General features: G+C 41.3%; 2 protein-coding genes and 1 non-coding gene across 8 annotated transcripts; 2 read left to right on the top strand and 1 right to left on the bottom strand.

Annotated features, from left to right (window-relative positions):
* The first annotated feature begins 1,421 nt into the window (after nt 1-1,421).
* LOC139630988 (ETS domain-containing protein Elk-3-like) lies at nt 1,422-22,859 on the top strand. 6 transcript variants are annotated; one of them, XM_071494919.1, is made up of 8 exons: nt 1,422-1,512; nt 3,418-3,469; nt 8,212-8,391; nt 11,272-11,355; nt 17,141-17,349; nt 17,769-18,554; nt 20,993-21,115; nt 22,086-22,859. In XM_071494919.1, the coding sequence occupies exons 5-8, from the start codon at nt 17,143-17,145 to the stop codon at nt 22,182-22,184; spliced, it is 1,215 nt and encodes a 404-aa protein (XP_071351020.1). In that variant the 5' UTR covers nt 1,422-1,512; nt 3,418-3,469; nt 8,212-8,391; nt 11,272-11,355; nt 17,141-17,142; the 3' UTR covers nt 22,185-22,859. The 6 variants fall into 6 exon arrangements, with proteins under 6 accessions (XP_071351020.1, XP_071351001.1, XP_071351037.1 ...); XM_071494900.1 differs by having other exon boundaries at nt 11,272-11,371; XM_071494936.1 differs by lacking the exons at nt 1,422-1,512; nt 3,418-3,469; nt 8,212-8,391 and having other exon boundaries at nt 11,190-11,355.
* Nucleotides 1,956-2,043, top strand: trnay-gua (transfer RNA tyrosine (anticodon GUA)). The gene is given in 2 exon segments: nt 1,956-1,992; nt 2,008-2,043. It is a non-coding gene; the product is annotated as a tRNA-Tyr (tRNA).
* hal (histidine ammonia-lyase) lies at nt 4,935-11,090 on the bottom strand. Its single transcript, XM_071494866.1, has 20 exons — nt 10,769-11,090; nt 10,542-10,602; nt 10,288-10,315; nt 10,131-10,205; nt 9,969-10,041; nt 9,745-9,811; nt 9,608-9,645; nt 9,349-9,474; nt 9,028-9,167; nt 8,807-8,854; nt 8,447-8,594; nt 8,233-8,328; nt 7,912-7,970; nt 7,633-7,713; nt 7,399-7,464; nt 7,150-7,315; nt 6,747-6,881; nt 5,873-5,981; nt 5,676-5,745; nt 4,935-5,566 (listed from the first exon to the last, which is right to left on the bottom strand). Exons 1-20 carry the CDS (start codon nt 11,013-11,015, stop codon nt 5,435-5,437), a joined length of 1,965 nt encoding a protein of 654 aa, XP_071350967.1. The 5' UTR covers nt 11,016-11,090; the 3' UTR covers nt 4,935-5,434.
* Nucleotides 22,860-22,938: the final 79 nt, after the last annotated feature.

Here is a 22,938-nt window from a genome sequence, read left to right as displayed (position 1 = left end):
TTTATTGTACAGAAAAGGCGTTATTCATAAATATAAATGGCTTGGGTTTGGGACAAATTAAAGAAATACAAGGTGTCTTCTAATTCCTTATGGTTCATCCCACATAATTTATTTCCTCCTTTTGTTGGTGTGTGTATAAACCTTTGGGCCACAGGTGTCCATTCACTCAATTCAATAACCTCATCATTCACCAATATAAAGAAAAGATACGATTAATTAATCTGCCTCTGAAAATGTCATAGCTGTGTGTGGGACATTGAGATCTGCATTTAAGCAGATGTTCAGCTACTCAGCTATACTAAACACCAAGTCTATTTTTCAGCAATATGCCTGTCTCTTTGTTATGTACGCTCCCTTCATGGAGCAATTTGTATTGTTTCTTTAGGTGATGTCTGTTGTTGCATGTTGTTGTTGTGCAGCCTGGATTGGAGAACATAATGTACTTTTGCACTGATTAAGTCATTCTGAATAAGAAAATCAGGTACATGTGTAAAAATGTAAATGCAAAAATCATCCTAATCTCAAATCAAAATGTCTGTATTTTCCTTCCATGTTCACATATTAAATATATACCTGCTTTTCATCTGTGATATGCCCAATTAGGAAATATCCTCCAGAAATCTTCTACCCCTGTCTGTCAAAGGACACTGTCTAATTTGTTTACTTACCTAAGAGGTTTACTGTGTGGTTTTGGTGTTCCATAGCAAATTAGATAAAGTTTTCTTACAATAAAATGTAGTTATGCTGATACGCACTTTACTCAAAGATCACTTTAATCCATCATAACACTAAAATACAATGCACATTAACTTCACATTTCATAGTTAACCATCAATAATATGTCCACCACAGCAGCTATCAGCACTGCAGAGACAACAGCAAAGTGTATTCTGCCCTACAGAGCTAAACCCTCTACAACATAACAGTGCTATTTCCTGTTGTTTAGGGCAGTGAAAGAGATGGCGGTGATGATAGGATGAATGAAATTGCTCCTTGTTCAGTGACCTAACTTCTGTTCAAATGTCTTCAAGGTGCTTAACTTTGATGTCTAATTTTTTCCTCTGTAATCACTGCTTACAAAAGGATTTTAGTCTGTTTAATTACAGCTATTTTCGCTGATCACAGTCACAGTATCTCCCAAATTATGTTGTTAGGCATCAATAGTGATGCAAGCAGATAATCAGTGATACTTAGGAACAGTCAGCACTTAACTCTTCTCCTCTGTCAACTGGAGGGTAACCAATGTTTCCAGGGCTGCCTGGGGTCTGAGCAGTACATCTCAGGCTCCTTACATACATCCTTTGAAATAAATACACAATACACACATTACAATTACACACACTTACAAATCCATGCTTACAATTGCAAAGTTACAAAATTGCTTGATTCATTTTACCCAGGATGCAGACCTCAGTGCTTCCTGTGTCTGCTGAACCTCTGTAGTGTTTTGTCTTGCACTGCAGGTGAACAGACTGTCCGGATTATTTTAATCACCAGGCCACAGGGAGGGAGGTAGCTTACGTTTTATTTTTATATAATATATATAGTATTTGTGACTGTGCAAAAATGAGGATGAGTAACAAGTGTATCGTTTAGAGAAACATGTCAACTTTAAACTTTTTCCCGTCCTTGTTTTAGTTGCAATGTGGGGCAGGGGCTACAGGTAACTTAGCCAACTTACAGGTAGCTTTAGCATTGACGTTAGCTCTCTAACTAAAAAACGCGGTGCCAGCTTTACTCCCTATGTAAGCTAATGCTAATGAGTGTAGTTGGCTAGGAAGGGAACTAGGTAGGTTCCTAGGTGATTGATTTCACTTGCACTTTCGTCATGTAGTCGGCCGCTATGTTAAAGGTGTAATGTTATGGACTGAAAGTATTTGATAAAAACAATAACAGGCATAACTGTTGGCGAGGCGTCCTTTGAATACTATACTGCGGAAGTCCCACACAGCGTCCCTTCGATAGCTCAGTTGGTAGAGCGGAGGACTGTAGCGGCGAGTAGCTGAAATCCTTAGGTCGCTGGTTCGAATCCGGCTCGAAGGAGACTCGTTTTGTCCCCCCCCTCCTCCTTTCTTCTCTTCTTCTTTCCTTCTTCTTCTTCTTCTGGGTCAGTGACGAATATGAGGATACTTGATACTTGGTGATACTTCATGGGAGCAACCGACAGCAGCAACATCGACCCATAGAGACTGCATGGCTAATTGTGTTTCATGGTTTCTAATAAAAGAACATCGAATGATTATAAATATATATATAAATATAAATATAATATATAAAGTAGTTTCCATCATCGTAACGTTTGTAAATTCTGCCACCAAATACCTACAGCCCTACACAGGATTACTGCTTTGTATTGATTAGGTTTGGTTGTATTGATTTGAAACATGTGCTGGCTTGATATACCATTTAAGAACATGTAGAAGTACAATATAGAGTGCCGTACAAATGTTTTAAGCACGAAAGTAATTTGAGGATGCTTTCAAAAATAATGCCATGAATAGTTTGTTTTATTTTATAGTTTAGTTTATTCATCTGCTGAAAAAGTGCAGTTATCAGATAAACCCTAATCTAGATCAGTGTTTGGTGTGACCGCCCTTTGCTTTAAATATAGCACCAGTTCTCCTTTTCAAGTTCCTTGGCAGGTTGTTGTTCAAAGCATGTTGGTGATGCCAGAGTTCCTCTGTGGGTTTAGTCTGTTTCAGTGACTCCCATCCATTCATATAATCCCAGACTGACTCCCTGACGTTGAGATCAGGGCTCTGTGGGGGCCAGACCATCTGCTGCTTTTTCTTCTTGTCCCTGAAGATAGTTCTTAATGACTCTGGCTGTATGTTTGGAGTTATTGCTGTTGCGCTGCAGACTGAATTTTGGAACAATCAGACACCTCCCTGATGGTACTGCATGATGGATAAGAATCTAAACATCTAAGGTGCCTAAAACTTCTGCATAGTATATACATTGGCGGTAGTAAATGTTTACCAATAAACATTTTTAACATGGACCAAACCTGTGGGAAGTTAAGTTTTTTCCCTGGTGTTACCTGTACCAGAGATTCATCTCTGCGTAATCAAGACTTACTGTCATTTAGCATGTTTGTGTTTTCAGTGGAATCAAATTTTTTTCTTTCGTCCACTGATAACTGTTTGTAAAGTCCACAAGTCACTGCAGAAAACTAAATTTAGCAGTTAAGGTTATGTTTGGAAAAGGTTGAGATTGCAACAACACAAATTAACTTGTTTTCCCACCAAATTCAGTTAGGCTAAGCACATGACAAAGTCTTTCCTATAACATTGTACTGTATCTGTCTACAACAGACTTCTGCCCCCTGTGCTGTTATCTGTCATGAGTTGTTTGTGTAACCTTTGAATTTGTTGACCAAAGCTGCAGCCCTGTGACTTACCACTTTATCTTCCGTAGGTTTTTCCCCTCTGCGCCTCAAGATGGCAGAGCGGCTTCTCAGCCCAGACAGGTAGGTGCTGTTTAACCAGACTGGGAGGCTTCTGACAAACTTAGTTCCACACACAGAAAACAAAAGTAGAGTGAGTGCAAACCTAAGGAGACATTTATTTCTGTTTACACTCAGTGTGCATGTACTTAAGATTTAGTTTTAGAATTATTTATATTTCAGTAAATCTGTGTTTATCTGATAATGGTATATGAAGGCCTTTTGTACACAAGTTGGAATTCGTTGTTTGAAATTGTTTCTGATGGCTTGCTCATCTGTTACTAAACAAAAAGAGGAACCTCTGTTGGGCTGTTCATCCATTTATGAATGTATATTTTACTACATCACTGACAATTATAGCTGAAACGATCAGTCAGCTCACTGATTGACAAAAAAATGATCTGCAACTATTTCTGATAAACCGATTAATCGTAATAGTTCCAAGTAAGATGCCAACATCGCTCCAGGCTCTTCTCTGTGTCATAGAAAATAGTAAACACAGAACATTTTAGTTGGATAAAGCAAGAAATCTGAGTGTCACTTACACCTTTGGTATAATTCATTTTCAGGTTAGTGGTTAGAGATGAAGTACTGTTCTTAAACACAACTTTGAGGTACTTGTAGTAGTAGTGTTTCCTTTTTTCTGCTACTTTATACTTCTACTCCACTACAGAGAAGTATTGTTTTTTACCCTACTTTATTTATTTTACAGCTGGGATTACCAGTTACTTTTCAGATTAACATTTTACAAAATATAACAGCTTCTTAAATACAATGCATTGTTAAAAATGAACAATTTCTAAAATGCATTTAAGACTTAAAGGAGTAAAATTATCCAGTGTTTCAGTGAACCAGCAAAGAAGAGAAAAAAAGTCCAAAAATATCTAATATAACTTTGTGCATTATAAATCAGTTTTTCCCCTTTCCTGACCCACTAATTATCTCACGACCTCTCAGATATATCTTGTGACCTTTCAGAGGCCCCATCCCTTATAGTAGGTTGGGAAGCACTGAAATAAACTACTTAATTGCACATCAAGTAAGCTACGTAAAACTAGCTCCACCTTGACCAGCTACAACAATGAAATTCTACTTGCACACTGATACAGCACCAGAAACTATCTATTAATGTAATTTAACTTCTTAACCTCTATCAACCACAAACACACCCTAGTGAGCAGAGGCAGGACTCACACAATCAAGTAAATAATTAAAGAATGCCACTTTAAAACATATTATATATTGTTGTAAATGTATGGATGGTAGTCATTTAGGATTTCATATAATTACACCAGAGAAACAACATTTAATCATAATAATGTTTGTGTTACATCATTAAAAAGATTTAATATGAAAATGGTGCAATGGCTGAGGTAGTCATGTGGCAGTCATTAGGTACATTTTCAAGGGACAACAAAAGTTTGGATAAATACAACTCTAATGCACGGTGGTGTAGGGCAGTGTATATGTGCTAGTTCAACACCAATAATTACAAAAGATTGGTTAGATTTTATTAGGTACACCTATACAATCTAATGCAATCCAGTACAACAGCTCTACCACATAAAGCTTATAAGGACCAGTTTCCAAGAAGTGTTAATTCCATGTTTATTAGAGGTCGTGATTAGCAGTGGTGTTGTACTGAACTACGTTATATTAAAATATGTTTCTATTGTTCTATCCCTATATCTTTGATAAAATGGCCACTGTGTGCTTGTGTGTGTGTGTGTGTGTGTGTGTGTGTGTGTGTGTGTGTGTGTGTGTGTGTGTGTAGTATACCACTTTCTTAAGTTAACTAACAAGGATTAAAATTTTTAATGTCAGAAATCAAAGTATGAACTTAAGGTCAAAACGATATTCCATCTTAAAGTCAATACTTCAGTCAAAGGTTTTGGTTGGTTTCCATTCAAATTTATAAAAGCCTCAAATATTTTTAGTCATTGCAAAAAAAAAAAAAAAAAAAACAACAACATTTTTTTGGACATGCATTCACTCATGACGGACACGCTTCCTCGGCGATGCTGGAGACTCTAGGGAGAAGGCGGTAGGAGAGATGGGACGGGACTCAGGGATGTATTCTGACTGATACTTGTCAATGTACGGTTTGGCCACATTCCACACCTGAGTTGAAAATATAAACAACAACAACAACAAAAATTTCCCTGTGAAGCTTACACATACACAGACAGTGAACACATTTTATAGCCACTCTATAAGGGTCAACACTTGCCTTCTGGTCAAGTAAGAGACGGTGAACAGCTTCGATGTCTGGAGACATGAATCTGTCTTTAATCCACGGTCTGTTAATGACGAAGGAGAGTAGAGGGGAGAAAGTCAGAAGTGGAGCAGTGGATAAATATTAACTATCCTGTTCATCATTTCAGTGGACTGAAAGATGTGTACCTTGGCCACATCTGTTTGACTTACTTGACCACACTGCGCACAAGTTCATAGACCTTCTCCAGTGGAGTGGTGGTACGAAGTGGGCGGAGGAACTCAATACCCTGACAGGCAGCCAGCAGCTCTATAGCAAGAACTAAAAACATCATTACATTTATTTATTGGTAACTGAGTGCTAACCAATAGGATACCATGTATTTAATTTCTTATTTATTAAATGTGGTTTTTAGTGATAATTATTTAAGTTAAAAAAATAAAAATGTTACACTGGGTGAAATATTAGACATGACATCAAATAATAACAAATATTAAAGGACAAATGTAAGGGGGGCGTCATAGAGCCGGTGTTTTCCAACATGGAACAACAATCATATCTTTTCTTGTGAATAATAAAAGAAATTTGGCTACAGATGCACTGATTTAGTTATGTATTTTTTTACCTGTAGTTTTATGGTTAACCACAGTATCCACTCATTGAGCTTTGATTTTGGCATCTGGCAGGGTTTTCAACAATGTTACCTTTGCACTTTTTTGTTACTGAATTATCAGGAACTGTCCAGTTAGTCTCTTTGTTGATTTAAAAGCTCACATAAAACAGAGGAGGTTGTAGACCATCAAAAAAAAGCAGTCAGAGCTAATATTAAGTGGTTAATTTAAATATAGTGACTCATCTGTGTAGCTGCTTATGTTTTTTTGATTTATCACTTTGAAGTCGTGTTTCATGTGTTGGCACTCGCTGGAGGCCTACAGTACCTGCATTAGAAAACCATGCAATAGTTACAGTTTATAAATGTAATAAATGCATCACCATGTTACTGTTTTGATGCTTGTATTTGTGCCTCAAAACTAGACTAAAGCACTCTAACTGAAACAATCATGTAACGGCGAGAAAGAACCTAACCTTGCTCCACATGCTCTACGACCCTCAGGGCCTTCCTAGCAGCCCAGCCTCCCATAGACACATGGTCCTCTGTGGCAGCGCTAGTGGACAAGGAGTCCACAGAAGATGGATGACACAAAACTTTGTTCTCTGAAACTAGACACAGAATTAAAAAGGACATGAGAGATAAGGTTCATACTAAAACATTCAGAAGAAAGGGACATAAATACAGATAAATGATAAAATGCTGTTCAACTTAAAAACACTAAACATCTTTTTGTAAAAAATATTCTACCTGAAATTCATATTCAACATTAAATCCTATTCTACCTACAAAAAAAACTAATTTATTTGATATGAATAACATAGTAACATATAATGCACTTTATTTATGCTTTATTTTTTTATGTTTTTGCACACAAACCCAAGGCGGCAGCGGTACAGTGGGCAATCATGAAGCCCGAGTTGAGTCCTCCCTCGTTGACGAGGAAGGCAGGCAGCTCACTCAGAGAGGGGTTACACAGCCTCTCGATCCTCCTCTCACTGATAGAGGCCAGCTCATGAACCGCAATGGCTAAAAAGTCCAGGGCCTAAGATAAATGAAAGGGCTGTGTAAGAGAGGAGGAACAAAATCTACAACAAATACAAAAAATCTGTTTTATGAGTCACAAACCTTAGCTGGATATTCTCCGTGGAAATTCCCACCTGATATGGTCTCACCTCTTTCCGCAAACACCATCTTTACAGCTGTTAAGAAAAATAGATCGCAAACTGATTTCCAATAAAATCCAATGTACAATTTGTGGCAGAACCTAGAATTGGTGGTTGAACCAATTTACAATTTAGAGTGCAGAGACAGAGACACTTAAGAGAATCAGCCTTCAGCTTGCAAGTCAGGGAAGGATACAGGGTTGTCAGTAGCACTGTTGATTTCTGTATTGATGATGTTCTGGACAAATGTTATTGTGTCATTTGCGACACCGTGAACCTGTGAAAAGAGGAAGGAAAGGGAAGGTCATGCTTAAAATCTGAACACTGCTTGAGGACTGCATCACTCATAAGGGATTTAACGTGGGCTTTCCCCTTCCAAACTGAGAGTCAAAGAATAGAGAGTGTACAGAGTGTAAAGCCCTCTGGGCCAAACTTGTGATTTTGGGATATATAAATAAACTTTACTGGAGGTTACCTGAGGACAGCATCGCATGGTGTAGGCATCCTGGACTCTGTCACAGAAACGGTGGCTCTCTGGAAAAACACACCAACACCAGATGGCACACATTGGGTACTGCATGTTTAAGGGTGAGGTGCAGCCACAACATAGCCTAAAGCTAAACTTAATTAAATTCTGTGGGGAAATACACCCTTTGCATTCAACCTATCCACACTATTTATGAGCTGTGCTACAGTGGGGTGCCATAGCCTATGCCCCTATGCCTAGTCATGGTGCGTGACTATTACATCATGTTCTGTTGCTTGTGTTTTTTAGGATCTGGGTCTGTCCTCTGACCTGCAATCTGGGATGGATGGTGATCAGAGTCCAGCAGTGAGCGGAAGCGTTGGGCCACCTCTATCTGTCCTGGGTGGGGCCGCAGCATATGGATGTCTACATAGGAGAAGATGGGAAAATGAGAGAGGATGGAACAGATGAATGATCTTGAAACTGGGGGTAAAAACTTTCACCTAGTTTTGTGATTTTGTTCACCACCACTGATGCTGCTCACCACTGTCAAAAGCCTTGGTGGTTCCCTTTAGCACCTCCAGGGTGAGAGCAGCGATGATGTCTGCCTGCCGGGCGATCGCCTGGGCTCGCTCCACAGCCTCTGCCCCCAGAGAGGTGATCATCTGGGTCCCGTTGATCAGAGCAAGGCCCTGTGAGGAAAAAACAGACACACTCTCCACTTAAAGAAGCCACTATGAGAATGCAGTGCAGTGTGCACTATATTGTGCTGTTATTGTAATCAAAACACTATTCATGTTCTTCTAAATTCTGTATCAAAGAAAACACAATGCACACACAGGGTTGATTTCTTTAGTATGGGGCAAATCAAAAATGAGAGTGTGAGGTTGGATTTAAACATTACCTCTTTAGGCTTTAGTGATACTGGCTTCAGTCCATGGGCCTCCAGGACCTGGCCAGAGATGAAAGGAGAAAAAACATGTAAAAGGTCAAGGGACATCAAAAAGCAAACATGTTTTCCCATAGGATCATGCAACCTTTCACTTTCACAAGCAAAAGGCACATTTCCTGCCGCGTTAAGCAAGTTATTGTTTTACAACCACGACAGAGTTATACTGATCTTACATATTTTGCATCTGCCCATCCGCTCTTAGGAGACCACATTTTACCCTCTCCCATCAGCCCCAGGGCCAGGTGAGAGAGGGGTGCCAGGTCTCCACTAGCACCCACTGTTCCCTTCTCTGGGACGAAGGAGAGGCAGGAAGCTGCAGGGGCAAAGTAAGTTAGAGATCAAGATTCATGGGAAGAGTCACATAGCAATCAGCTTCCCCAATACTAATCCTAATATGAAGATATCAGTCAATTATCAGTTATCTCAGTTAACTGAGGCTGATAGCTCAGGTCAGCTAAGGCTAAGTGAGGCTGCTCAGTGCAGCTGAAACTCACCGTTGAAGGCCTGGATCATAGCGTGAAGGGTTTCTAGAGAAATCCCACTGTGCCCTTTGGCCAGAACATTGATCCTCAGAGCGAGCAGCATGCGGGTCCTCTCTGGGCTTAACGGGTTTCCCACACCTGCACACCACAGCATATCATTGATGATGCTGACATAAATACAGATAAACCTAAAACACCTTGTCCTGAGCACTGGAGGTGTGGAGTTTTAAAGTCTAAGCAAGAACGTGAGATTTATGGAGACTTTTATTACCTGCTGAGTGTGACCGCACCAGGTTCTCCTGCAGCTCCCTGCAGGAAAAAAACGGGATGGTTATAAATCACCACATAAGAAAGGGCTCATTCTCCAACAGTTGACAGAAAAAATAGATAATAAAATATTGTCTTTACTTGAGCTTGCTGACAGGAATGACAGTTCGAGCAAATTTGCCAAAACCTGTTGTGATTCCATAGACAACTGATGGCACAGAGAGAGATACAGAGAAGTGAGAACATGGAATCATTTATTTCTGGAGACTGTAGTTTTGGTGGCTCACTGGCTTACATTCAGATCAATGCATTTAATGTCTTTGCAGACAGACATTTAAGGTCTTTATTCTTAAATTCATCTTAACCTTTGTTTTCTTTGACAATGGTGTCCAAAAGTTCTCTGGATTGCACAACTTTTGTTTCTGCCTCCGGAGTCAGCTGAAAATGTCAGTAAAGGGAATGATTACACTAAGTCAAAGATTACCACAGACAAGCCATGACAACAAATACAATTTGTTGATCATTACCTTTATCTTATATAGTCCCCTGCCTAAGTTGACCAAATCTGTCGATGTCAGGCTGCTGCCATCCAAGGACAGAAACTGCACAGGGAGATGTGTGTTACATAGAAATAGAAATGCATGACATGTTTTACATTATAGCAGAAAATGGGTGAACACTTACATCTTCAGGTTCTTTGTAAGCTGCTGTGCTGTGTCACATAATTTAATTAAGGATAATATTCAGCAAAATACAGTGTTGCCTTATACCGAAAATAAGACATTATGTTATTACAGAAATTATAACACCAGGTTAAGTCATTGAACCGAAACCGAAAACAATGTAATGGTATGGGCAATGAAAAACAGATTTAGTACCCACAGGATTTAGTACCCAAATCCCCACTATATGGCACAAATACACAAGTTTGAGGATACAGATGAGAAACTCCAGGCTCACACGGGATAAAGTCAGGAGACATGGTATCTCCTTCAATGGCTGCAAGTACAAGATCATAACACAAAATGTTCCCATTTTCGTCAGAACGTGACTAATTATGCACAATTACGCACAAATTACGCACAGCTAGAGGTAAAAGACAACCAGTGCCCCCCTGAATATGATGCATACGCTTCTTATATTTTGCCATGCCTACGGTCATTACCAAGCTCGACAAAGTCATTGTCCTCCAGTACATCCTCGACGGTGTCATCCGCGTCCAGCAAACCCAAACCCTGGCACCTGCGCACAACGAAGCGGGTGTCCTTCACAGCTGTGATGCCGCCGTTGTCTGGTTTATTCTTCATGTAACGCTTTAGCGCCTCTTGCCCGAGCCATCGGATGGTGCTGGTGGTGTCCCGGCACGGCACTGCCAGCCACTCGTCTCGGATGTGGACAGTAAAACGAGGCATTGCGCTTCAGTGGGGCTCTTCTGCAGTGAGCGCTGCTCGTCGCTGCGCAAAGTATCAACTTCAGCCGCGCTAAGTTTTGCCACCAATCAGACGCGCCGCTGCGGAGTCCCGCCTCGCCGGTGTCACACCTCTGGGGACCACTGACCTCCACAGTTCAGTCACACAGATGTTTGGACATATTGACCCTAAAGCGTGATGGCTACACTTTGCAGACATTGTTTCTTTTTTTCCTTGCTTTTTATGCCTTTATTTATAGGTACTGTGAGAGAGACAGAGAGGCAATGACTGCAGCAAAGGGCCTCAAACCCCGGGCAGCTGCAGTGAGGACTAAGACATAATGGTACGCGCTCTACCAGGTGAGCCACCACTTTGCAGACATTGTTTTCTCTTTGTTGACAGGTAGCCTGCATAACAAGCAAACCAATTATTGTCACACTACCAACAAACAAAATCAAGTATCTGCTGTAGTTGCCTGTTGTGATGGCAGCGAATTAATCCTCAAAATGACTAATAACAAATAAATACAAATTATACAAATTAAATGGAAGTGGAATGAGAGAACAGTGAGGTATCTTATTACTTTGATACTTTACTTTGATGATGCCTTCACTCTCTATCAGATATTTGGAGTGCATATAAATGTCATGGGAGGTGGACACAAAATTATGAACATTTGGAACTCAACATGTTGATTCAACATGATGTTAGGTGGTAGGAGTGCAACAATTTAAAGGTCCTATATTGTTTAAAGTGAGATTTCCATGTTATTTTGATTGTAAAGCGGGTCTAAGTGCTATATTAATACTGTCAAATTATCAAAGTGCTCATTCCACAGAGACATGCACACAGCCTTAAAATGAGCCATCAGGACTTCCCTAACTTTGTGATGTCACAACAAATCAGACACTGCTCTCAGTCATGCCAGGCCCATCCGGATCCACCGTCCAACCTTGCAGGATTTGGTTCTCTGAGTGGTTACCTGAAATCTGCTACGCTTTTATTGGATCACTCAGAAAACAGTCACCAACCTGTTGGTACTGGAGCTCCAGAAAGGAGCCTGAGAGCGGGTGTAAAACTACATCGGGATGGTTTTTGGTCCTTAAACCTGCAAATATATCTTCTTATGGATATCAAAACTTCAAATAAAACACAGGAGAAGCGTAAAATATTGGTCCTTTAAAATTCTGATGTGATTACATCATTTTTTTTCATTTTCTGCAAGTTCATCACTGAAATCTCACATTCAGTCTACAATCGGATTTAATTTAATTGGATTTTAATGTATTCAATTCTTTGTCAACAAATGTAAGTTATAAAAAAAAAAAAGAATTGCTTCAGGTAACATCTATCACACAACATCCTTACAGTAAGGCACTGAAGGAATGTCATTTATTCACAAGGCCATGCCTGTATGATATTTGCAACAATTTCTATGCCCCTAGTTTTTCTGCAGAATGGACCAAACAAAAATGTTCATTGACCATTGCAATTTGATGCACTTCAAACTGATGTGTTGTTTTTACACCACTATAGCCAAGCAATAGTATCATAACCTGTGGCTTGCAAATGTTGATAAAACCATTTACAGGCAGATATGTTGGTCCTGCTAACAATACTGTTTTTACTTAGATTAGACTAGATTAAATTTGCTTTGTCAGATTCCACTGAATTTTGTTTTGTATCACAGACCAAACACAAAAAATTACATTACAAAACAAACATTCAGCCAGTCAGCAGAATATTTTTACACACAAACATTTGTACTATTGTCAAATATTACAAACATGTAGCCGCAGTGCAACAATTTCATCACTTTCTTCCACATCCCCTTTGACCTGCATGCGTCCTAACACACAGTAGTTGGTCTGTTACAGCAGATCCCTGGTGTGGTAACTTTATCTCTGAACTATGAGCCCATGTTCTCATCTAACAAACTAACTGAGGGACAAAAGAGTTTGCAATCTGCGCTGTCTAAACCCCAGGACCATAAATCTTACCTTTAATTGCAAAAGCTGATATTTGCCAAATAAAACATTAGCTGGATCAGATGGGATGCTACCAAAAACTTGAACAATCTTTCTGCCTAAATGTAATCATCTCTTGGACCAAGTGGTCCAGGGGGACGCCACCCTGTATTTGATGTATTTGAAACATCCCTGGTTCAATGCCAGCTGAGGACCTTTGCTGCATGCCATCTCCTTTTAGTTCTCCAGTGTGTTCCTAAAATCAAATAAAGGCAAAAATGCCCCATAATAGAAAACACAACCATAGTCATTCTCATACCCAAACAAACTAAAATCTTATGGCAGACTTCCAGTTTCAGCAGCCTAACTGTAGTGCTTATGCCCCACATGGTAACAATACATAAATCAACATGCAACAACTGAAATGGTATAATATATCCTGTTTTGATATTTCATCAAAATAAGCTAATCACCAGTTTCAAAATACCTCAACGAAATCAATGCAATTCCCACATCCGATTTTCAAGTGAAATATATATGATTTTAAATTTTAAATGAATTAATGACATAAAAAGTAAAAAAAGGACAAAAATAGAGACATACTAGAACTTAATAAAAATAATAATAACAATAATGATAACAACAACAGTAAAAATAATAATAATAATAATAATATTAATGATAACAACAACAGTAATAATAATAATAATAATAATAATAACCAATAACAAGACACTATATGGTGATGTTACACTCCTGTATGTATGTGTGTGTGTGTGTGTGTGGGGGGGGGGGGTTCTTTCTTCTGTGTCTTTTGCAACATGTGAATCCCCCCTCCCCAGTATTTTTCTGCCTCAAAGAATCCATTCCTACTGGACCGACGCTGCATTTCTTTATCAAAGAAGTGATTGGCTCGTCTCTCCTATATCCTGGCGCACGTTTCGTCTACTTCACTGCGGTTTAGCGGCGCACAGCAGCTCAGTAGTGAAAGTAACAGAGTAAGACCTAAACCCACATGACTTCAGGCCCGTGGATGGAAATGTTTAAAGTAACGAGGCGTGCCTGAAAGCACCGCGCTAGCCCTCGGACTGGTGATGTCAGTGTACGGGCTGTAGGAGTTTCTGTATCACCATGTGTGCCGATCTTGTGTGAGCAGGCCTACTGCTGCTGGCAGTCAGCGGGCAGGCAAAGGAGAAGAGGAGGGGAGGAAAAGTGTGTTTACACAGACGGCAAACTGCCTGGGGAATCGTAGGGGAGAGGAAGTCAGCCGGCTCTGTCTGCCTGCTCCAACTTCCTGCTCAGAAAAAGAAAAAGCCCAGGATCCTATTTCAGTCCAGCACAACTGTGTAGACCAGAAGTAAGCATGGAAAAACAAGGGATCACACAAGCCTCACCGTAAAGTTTCGCGGAGGGAAAAGACAAAGTAAGAGATTGCAGGTAAAGTAAAATGAACAGACTCTTTCTATGAAGAGCGCTTTGTTGGCTAATCTGTGGCGTGTAGACAGTGAAATAATGCATGATAAGTTGTATCAGCTTCACTGAAGTGTCTGGCTTTGAAGTGTTTGCCTTGTCTTAAACCCTTCGGATCGAGTGGGGTTTTTAAAAAAAAAAGTTTTAAGCAAGAATAGTGCCGATCTAGTTTTGGACACAATTGTGTCTTCTTCCGGTCCGAGCAACATCTTGAAAATGAGTCAGTGGGGCAGAAGAGTGATCCAGACCTCTGTGCGTAACAGTCACTGCAACTTTCAACTCCCGGATACAAGTGTAGCCTCCCCAGAAACGGAGGCAAACAAAAGACGAGCGCCGCAAAAACAGCCTCAGAGTCCATCGTCGCTGTTTAGAGATGCTTTTTTACGGGCCCCTGTTGAATTTTCCACCGTCTGCGAACAGGAAGAGAGCAGATTTAGTCATGGCTAAGTAATGTCTGCACACACCATCTAATCTCATTAGGAGTTTCCGTTCAGCCAACACACTGGATGGCTTTGTGCGCACAGCGAGGCTTCTCAGTCTGAGCATCCGCAGCAGGGCTCCTCATCCCCGACCAAAACCACCACAATGTTCCTGTGATATTCCTAGAAAGAGACACACCATGGCAGCGGACCTCCCATTGTAGAGCTGTGACATTGGATTTTATCTGTATGTGGTAGGCTTATCACTCTAATATTAATGTGGCGTGTCAGTTGTGAGGTTGTTATCGCCTTGTTGTGCTCCTACACAACCTGACGACCTGCAGTAGCCACAGGATACTTTGAGGTTGCACTGTGCTATTTGCAGCATCTTGCAAAGGTGAATGTTTATAAGTCACACCGGCCTAATTGCAGACCTGTCAGCTCAGTGGCCCTGTACTGGCAAGCTTTACTTTTGCTTCAAAGTGTTTAGAAGCTAAAACAAAGTCCGGGTTCAGAGTGGGTTAAAGGGTGGAGCCGTAAAAAAGGGGACAATGATTTGATCTGCCGACCTTCTCCCTCTGGGATTTCTGTGGGAAGTGTGGCAGGACTGGGGAAATGCTCCCCTGCTGTGGGATCCCCTCTCCTCACCATTTGTCCTTGGAAGTAGAATAGGAGGAAGTCCTGACTTTGACAGGTTTGTAGTTTCACATGGCAGATAAAAAACTCAGGGGATAGCTTGTGTCGGAAGTGAGTTCAGCCCTCGCTCCCTCCCTCTCCCCTGTCTGGACAGAGATACTGTGTGTAGTGGTTGAAAGGCCAGTTTGTTATCATTGTTTTTGTGAACATCAGTCACAAATCACTCCTCACATCCACAGATAAGACCTTAAAGAACACAAGATGACAATACAGTCATTCAGGTAGGGCTGTGTGGAGTGTGAAAATTTCAATACTGTGGCCAACACCATACCTGAGTGATGACAAGACAACTCCTTATTTTTCTTTTTTTTTTTTGTAATACCTTACTTTGAGGAATATAAACATGTTTCTTTTTGATACATTTTTTTATTAAACAAGGAGACACCAGACTTCTCACACAAGCAGCCAAAGAACTTAAGTCTAAAATTAAGTCTAAAATTGGCAAAACTATGATTTCAAACAGTAAATATCAGACCAAGGAAGTATTGAAGTTTGTTTTCTCTGGTGTAGGCCTGGAGCCAGTGATTGTTTTCATCACGGATTAATCTGTTAAAAAATCTCTCTCTCTGAAATATCAGACAATAGTGTTGTTTTTTAAAATGGCCATCACAGTCTGTCAGAGCCCAGGAGGGACTTGGTGTCTTTAAATTGATTGTTTTGTCTTATTAAAAGTCCAAAATTCAAACATATTCAATTTGAGATTTAGAAAAGTGAGAAAAGCACCAAAATCATCAAAATTGGTGATGATGCTGGGTACAGCTAAGTTGGAGTTTGTTTTCATTTTTGATATGTTACTTAACAATTAACCAGCTATCTACATTTTTGCCAGTTTATTATCTGTCATTGGACTATTTGATCAATCGACTAACTGTAACAGTCTGGCGGGACGGAAACAGCCCCCCCCCCCATTAATAATATGCGAGCTCCTAGCAGGCAGACAGGAGCTTCGAGGCTGCGCATTCCTCTATTAAAGGAATAACCCACCCCGGGCCCGTCATACTTCCTGTGGAGAGAGGGCCAGGTTGAACCGCAGCATATTTCTGGCTTGAGCTGTTGTTCCTCCTTATATTTTTTTCTCTTCTGCTGCTGCTACATTACACTGCACTCTTTAACACACACTGTTCTATTCATCACCGCTCTACTCTGTCCACGCCACATGTTAAAGCTCAAGCAGGCTTGTCCCTCCTCAGCCAGTAACCTAATTAAGTCTGTGTGGAGAATCACATAAAAAGGCATTTAATTAAGATGAAACTTTGGTTCCTCTTGTTCTAAACAGTCTCCTCAAATACACAAGTTATGTTTTCTCAACATTTAGTTTACACAGGTATAGAACAGTAATGAGCACAGGAGAAGGCAAAGAGCTGCTTTGCTTGTTTCCCTTGGAGGTTTGAATTTTGTGTTTAGTCTGGCTTTGCAGCATCTGGTGCATTGTAAATATATGCAGGACTTTAGACATCATCGTATGAGGATTATAAAAACAACAATTAGATGTTTGATGTTGAATACTCTGCTCCATCTGTGTCAAAATCTTTCACTGTCCTCACTATGGTCATGTGATCTGCATGTCTCACTGAAGGTATGGACAGTGCCATCACCCTGTGGCAGTTCCTGCTGCAGCTGCTGCTTGACCAGAGTCACAAGCACTTGATATGTTGGACGTCCACAGACGGCGAGTTCAAGCTGCTGAAGTCAGAGGAAGTGGCAAAGCTCTGGGGCCTACGCAAGAACAAGACCAACATGAACTATGACAAGCTGAGCAGAGCCCTACGCTACTACTACGACAAGGTGAAATAAACTGAAATACTGATCAAGTACAGGAGCCTCTTTTGTGTAGTAGTCTAACTAATCATGTTATTATCATGTCAGCTATTACAACAGATAGGACCTGAAAGCGTGTGAAAGGGGTGTCGTTCTGTGACAAATTCTTTGTTGTGCTTCTCTCTAAACCCACAGTCTCCCCTGATAGACACTTCCACTTCCTCTTTCTCATCAAAAGCACAATATAGCTCTGGTTATGATGTCGCACTCTAACACTACACTTTCAGTGTGGCAGTTTGCCGTCTTTGGACTGAAATGTTGTCCAACCTCTGATAATCAGTATATGTTGTGTAATTATTTTCCTGATTAATATCAGTTTGTTATACATGAAGGTAAATGGTGTGGGGAGTTCTCCTCATCATTTATGGTGTTTGTCTGTTTCACAGAACATCATCAAGAAGGTGATTGGCCAGAAGTTTGTCTATAAGTTTGTGTCCTTTCCTGAGATCCTGAAGATGGACCCGCAGGCGGTGGAGATGGGCCTGGCTTCTGGACAGTTTCCCCTCCAGGAAGGAGAGGCTCCTGAGCTGGAGGTAGAAGAGGAGGAGGAAGAAGAAAGTGAGGAGGAGGCACACAGGAGGACCCTGGCAGCCCTGGGGGCGCAACAGTGTCGTAACGACTACCTCCGCTCGGGTCTCTACTCCTCCTTCAGCATCAGCTCCCTGCAGAACCAGCCCGAGCTGCTCCGTGCCCTGCGGGAGCGCCAGGAAGAGCCACGCTCCGTCATCCGCTTTGGCACCAACGCCAGCGAGAGGAGCTCCCCTCCCACTGCCAAGCCCGAGTCCTATGTCTCCCCCAGGCCATCCAGACTCCCCTCTCATTCCCACTCCCCACCCTCCCCCCACACCCAGCCCGGCCAAAGCTGGAGCCCTGCTGCCAAAGAGGAAGAGGAGGACTCTGACCAGAGTGCTCAGCCCCTCAACCTCTCCTCTGGGCACAGGGAGCGAGCCCTGCAGCCTCCTGAGAAGAGAAGCAGCAGCAGTGGTAGAGGTAGTTCTCTAAGTAGTAGTAGTAACCAAGGAGATGGACTCCCACCAAAAAGCAAAAAGCCCAAAGCTCTGGAGATCTCCGCCCCATCCCTGCTGCTGGCAGGGAGCGACATTGGCTCCATCGCCCTCAATAGCCCAGCACTCCCGTCCGGCTCCCTCACTCCTGCCTTCTTCACAGCACAGGTGAGCTGATGTATCTGAATAATGCACAACTATAATCCCACTGGATGAAATTATAACACTGTTTTCCACCCCTCTTTTCTAGTCATGAGTCAGATGGTTTAGAGAGGGGGTTTGGGGCATGATGACCCATTAGGTATCTTTCAAGGTGTTTCCCAGCCTTTGGCCCAACATAATGCTACCACTCAGAAGTTTAAGAACAGCCCCATTTTACAAAGGTAAACTGCCCGAAGTAAAAAAAAAATCACACAAAAAACCTGACAAATCACATAAGTGTCATAGAAAATAGGCCTTTTTCAAATTGGTTAACTCACAACTTTCCTGCAACAATGAAAGTAAGTGAAGCTTTGAAAGTTGAATCAAACAACTACAGGTGCCAGAACTTTTGTTGATGACTCACAAACCCTCTGTCTGTAAAAAGGCAGTGTCGGAACAAACTGTTACTACACCCTCTGATGCATTATTAGGACAATACTTTACTCCAGGACCGACTGGTTGGTGTCGGATTCATCCTACAGCAAGTTAATGAGCGGATGGGATTCACATGATGGAAGAGCAGCACAGGCTCCAGGCTTAAACCCTATGGAGCTGGTTTGGCTTGAACTGGACAGAAGGTGAAAGCAAAGCAAACATGTACAACGCATTTGTGGGACCTTCTGCAACAGTGTTGGGACAAACTGTCTGAACAATATTTGATTTCCACTGTAGAAAGAACACCACAAGTATGTTTGGCTGCTGAATAAGCAAAACATTCAGATTAAATTTGGGATTTAAGATTCTATGATTCCTTGTTTATTTTTTAAAAATCTTTCTCATTTATTTTTTCTATGAGACATTACACTGTAAATTTAAGTAACAACTGGAAAACTTTGCGCTTGTAATGTAAGCTGGGAACAAATCAATACTGTTGGTAAAGGCACATGAGCTGGGCATGCACCTGAGATTGCTCTAAAGCTTGCCTCACCTCTGTCTAGTCATAACATGTTTACACATCCCTGCTACTACCCTATGACACATTTTTACAAGAGACAAACTAGAGATGATGTCCCTCTGCCAGCCACAGCTGAAGTCTAGCTTGCCCAATAATAATCAAATCTCAGAAAGAAAGAGAATAATTTCTGTGATGCTATCTGTTTCCGTCCCTCTGTGCAGTGGTCTGGCTGGCGATGGGGAGATGATGAGATCTATTCAGGGTATGATGTCAGTGTCCCTAAGTATTCAGAGAGCAGCAACAGACATATGACACAGGCTGGCATGTGTTGGCAGAAACACTACCACTATATTTAAGTAGTCACTTGAGCCAAAATCTCTTTCAGAGAGGGAAAGGTATGGAAAAGGTGAAGGGGTATGATGTTAGGGTGAAATGTGCACAGGCGCTTTAATGTCATAGTTGTCACATGGTTTTGAACAAATGCAAATTTCAAATAATTCAATGAGTCATTTTTGTGTCTGGTTTGGGAGATTATTGCCAGAATGTTTATGTGACTGTAGAAAGTGAGACATACGTGTGTTTGTAAAATGTGAATTTACTCATGTGAAATGCAGTAAATTCAGTCGTTTCTACCTCTTTTGGATGTCCGGTCTTTAACAAAATAACTGCTAAAAGATGGATTCAATTATCAGGCAGTTTTTTTCTGCCACAAATTTAGAGCCAAATTCAGCCCAATTCAGCTGTGACGTTTTGGTTTGGTTTAATCTTTGCCATAACCCTGAAGGCCGTGCCACAAGCATCAACTGGTATTTAATAATCTCTTTCATTTAATGAGGTGTTTACATTGGAGTTGCTACGTAGAAAAAAAAACGACTCTGCCATGTCAGAGGTTTATCCAGACATTAAGATAGATTAATACTGCACTCACACTGTCTGTTTACCAGGGCGCAAAATGTGGGATCAGAGGAAAACAAGCGATTTACAGAAATCTTCTCCAGCTTATGAGAGCAGGGAAGAGGCCCTAAGTGATGCCATATGCTCCAATAATTCCATTAATAATGGGAGCAGGGCTGGTCCCTCCGCAACACTGGCTCACTTCTCTGAGGTGACACAGGGGAAAGTAGGGGGGATGTGGAGAGAAGACCAGCGGAGAGAGGGAGAAATTGATTTCATATGTTTTCTCTCTAGTTGTCGTTCCAAGTGCTTCAACCCCCTCAACCCCCCAAATCTACAACAACCCCCACCGTCCACCTCCTCTCCTCCCCACGTCACCCCTGTATTCTGGGGGAGAAACCACAGACTTCCTTCCTGCTCTGTCAGTTTATTTTTCCAAACGCCAATACACGTCCATTTACCATCTCAGCATGTTTTGCATTACCAGAGCCCTCAGAGAAATGCTCTCCAACCAGTCGGCCTCTGTTTGTCTTTAAAAAAAAATGTTGTCTTCATTGGTTTCTCTTATTTATACGAAGCCTCCCTCACGCTCTTCCTCTGTGTTTCCCCTTCACAGACTCCCTCTGGTTTGTTACTGGCTCACAGTCCGCTCTTGTCAGGCATCCACTTCTGGAGCAGCCTGAGCCCCGTGGCCCCGCTCAGCCCCGCCCGGCTGCAGGGCCACAGTTCCCTTTTCCAGGTAAGAAACACACATGCACAGGTGTGGACGCAGAGAGAAAGGGAGAGGGACAAAAATAGCAGGTGATGAGAACAGAAGGTGTGTTCAAAGGATTATTGTTCTCTGGTTGTAAAGCCAAGGAGGAAGTTGTGAGACTGTGCAGGTGAAATTAGTGCTGTGGCAAAATCCCCGCTCTTCCCAGCAGTTGTTGTTGTCGACTGGAAGATTTTGGAAGAGATTTAGATGGATCAATTTCTGACGCACAAAACTGGTTCATCTTTTATCAAGTAATAAAATGATTGGCTACAGTTTTTCTTAACTTATATGATTCCATATAAGTTAAGAAAAACTGTAGCCAATAATTTTTCATTGTTTCTGATATCTTATATGAAATAATCATTGACATTGCCCTTTTGTAATGTCCTAAACTGAAGTGCAAATTTGAAGTAGAATGGCTCTTGTTCTTATAGATTTAACATTTTTCAAGTTGGTATTTACTTCACAGAAAGCATATATGAAACAAGATGTTTTTGAGATTTGCAAAATGGCAGACACCAACGGTGGTGAAACGAGTTGACTTAGTGAGCAGGTCCAGCAGAGGTGTCCTGTTTCAGCGCTTGTGAGAGAGAGAGAGGAAATCCTGTGAATACTTCCTGTTTGAACCCAGGGGAGCCAGTTTGAACAGGGTGGACTGGTTTGAGAGCTGCTCCTCATTTGTGAAAAACACACACATACACCACACCTCCTCCACAGGCGCACAAACACACACACACACATCATACCGGATTCTTTGTGCACAAATAATGTTGACTTCTCCTTCTGTTGTGGAGGTGCAGGGGACATAGACAAAAAGGAAGAGGCACAATGAATTAAAAAAAAAAAACAGGAAACCAGAGCAGTGACAATGCTGCCGTTCCTCACCGGAAAGCAGCTTTCATAGAGCCTCCGTCCCCTCCTCACTAACTCTCAACCCCTTTCTCTTCCTCCACAGTTCCCCAGCCTAATCAACGGACACATGCCTGTCCCTCTGCCAAACCTGGAAGGAACACCCTCCTCCCTGCTCCTGTCCCCCACCACCCACAAATCCTGATCAAGGATCTGTGAAAAACCTGCCATCCTGACCCATCTCTTGTTGAAAGTTTCTCAGTCATTATCATCAGCAGCAATGATCTTTTCTCCGTCTTGTCAAAATTTGCTTCAGAAACGTCCTACGAGACAGTATGTGACCTCACTTTTTTTTTTTGCACTTGAGTTGCTTCAGATTCCAGTGGGTGAAAGCACTTGGTAAAAGCCATATGCCTCTTTGTGATAAAGTACAGCACATTTCCACATGACCCTGTCCATGGTGGACAGTAGTGATGCGTCGCTAGCTGCAAAGAGCTAGCCAGCCACTCATTCTGCGCAGAGAGCTTGGTTGTTTTAATCTTGTTAAAAAAAGTTTTTAAAAAATAGAATAAAAAAAATTGTTAAATGTTCATCACAATGTGAAACTGGTTGTTTCACTTGTGTGGTATTGTATGTAATGTATGCACTATGCTTCTCAGATAGTACCGGCTGTGCCTTGTTGTTGTTGTTGCCTTTTCCCTTTATTTCAAAATCTTTTAATGAAGACGAGATTTTAAATCAATGAAAAACCTTTGTAACGCTTGTAATGTTCTTTTTTTTTTTTTATACTGGACTTGGTATACAGTATGTATTCTGTATATTTTTTGTATTGTGAATAATGTCTTGTCATTTTCAATAAACAAAGCATTGAATGCTTGAACTCAGGTGCCTTCAAGTTTTACAGCAGCTAAAACAAAATGTGAAGTGTTGGTACACCAGGGGGAAAAAAAACCAAACCA

The sequence above is a fragment of the Trachinotus anak genome, unplaced genomic scaffold (genome assembly GCF_046630095.1).
Source record: "Trachinotus anak isolate AG129_WGS33_773 ecotype Australia unplaced genomic scaffold, CSIRO_AGI_Tana_v1 ptg000002l, whole genome shotgun sequence".
Taxonomy (NCBI): domain Eukaryota; kingdom Metazoa; phylum Chordata; class Actinopteri; order Carangiformes; family Carangidae; genus Trachinotus; species Trachinotus anak.
This window is presented reverse-complemented; position numbering and strand designations above follow the sequence as displayed.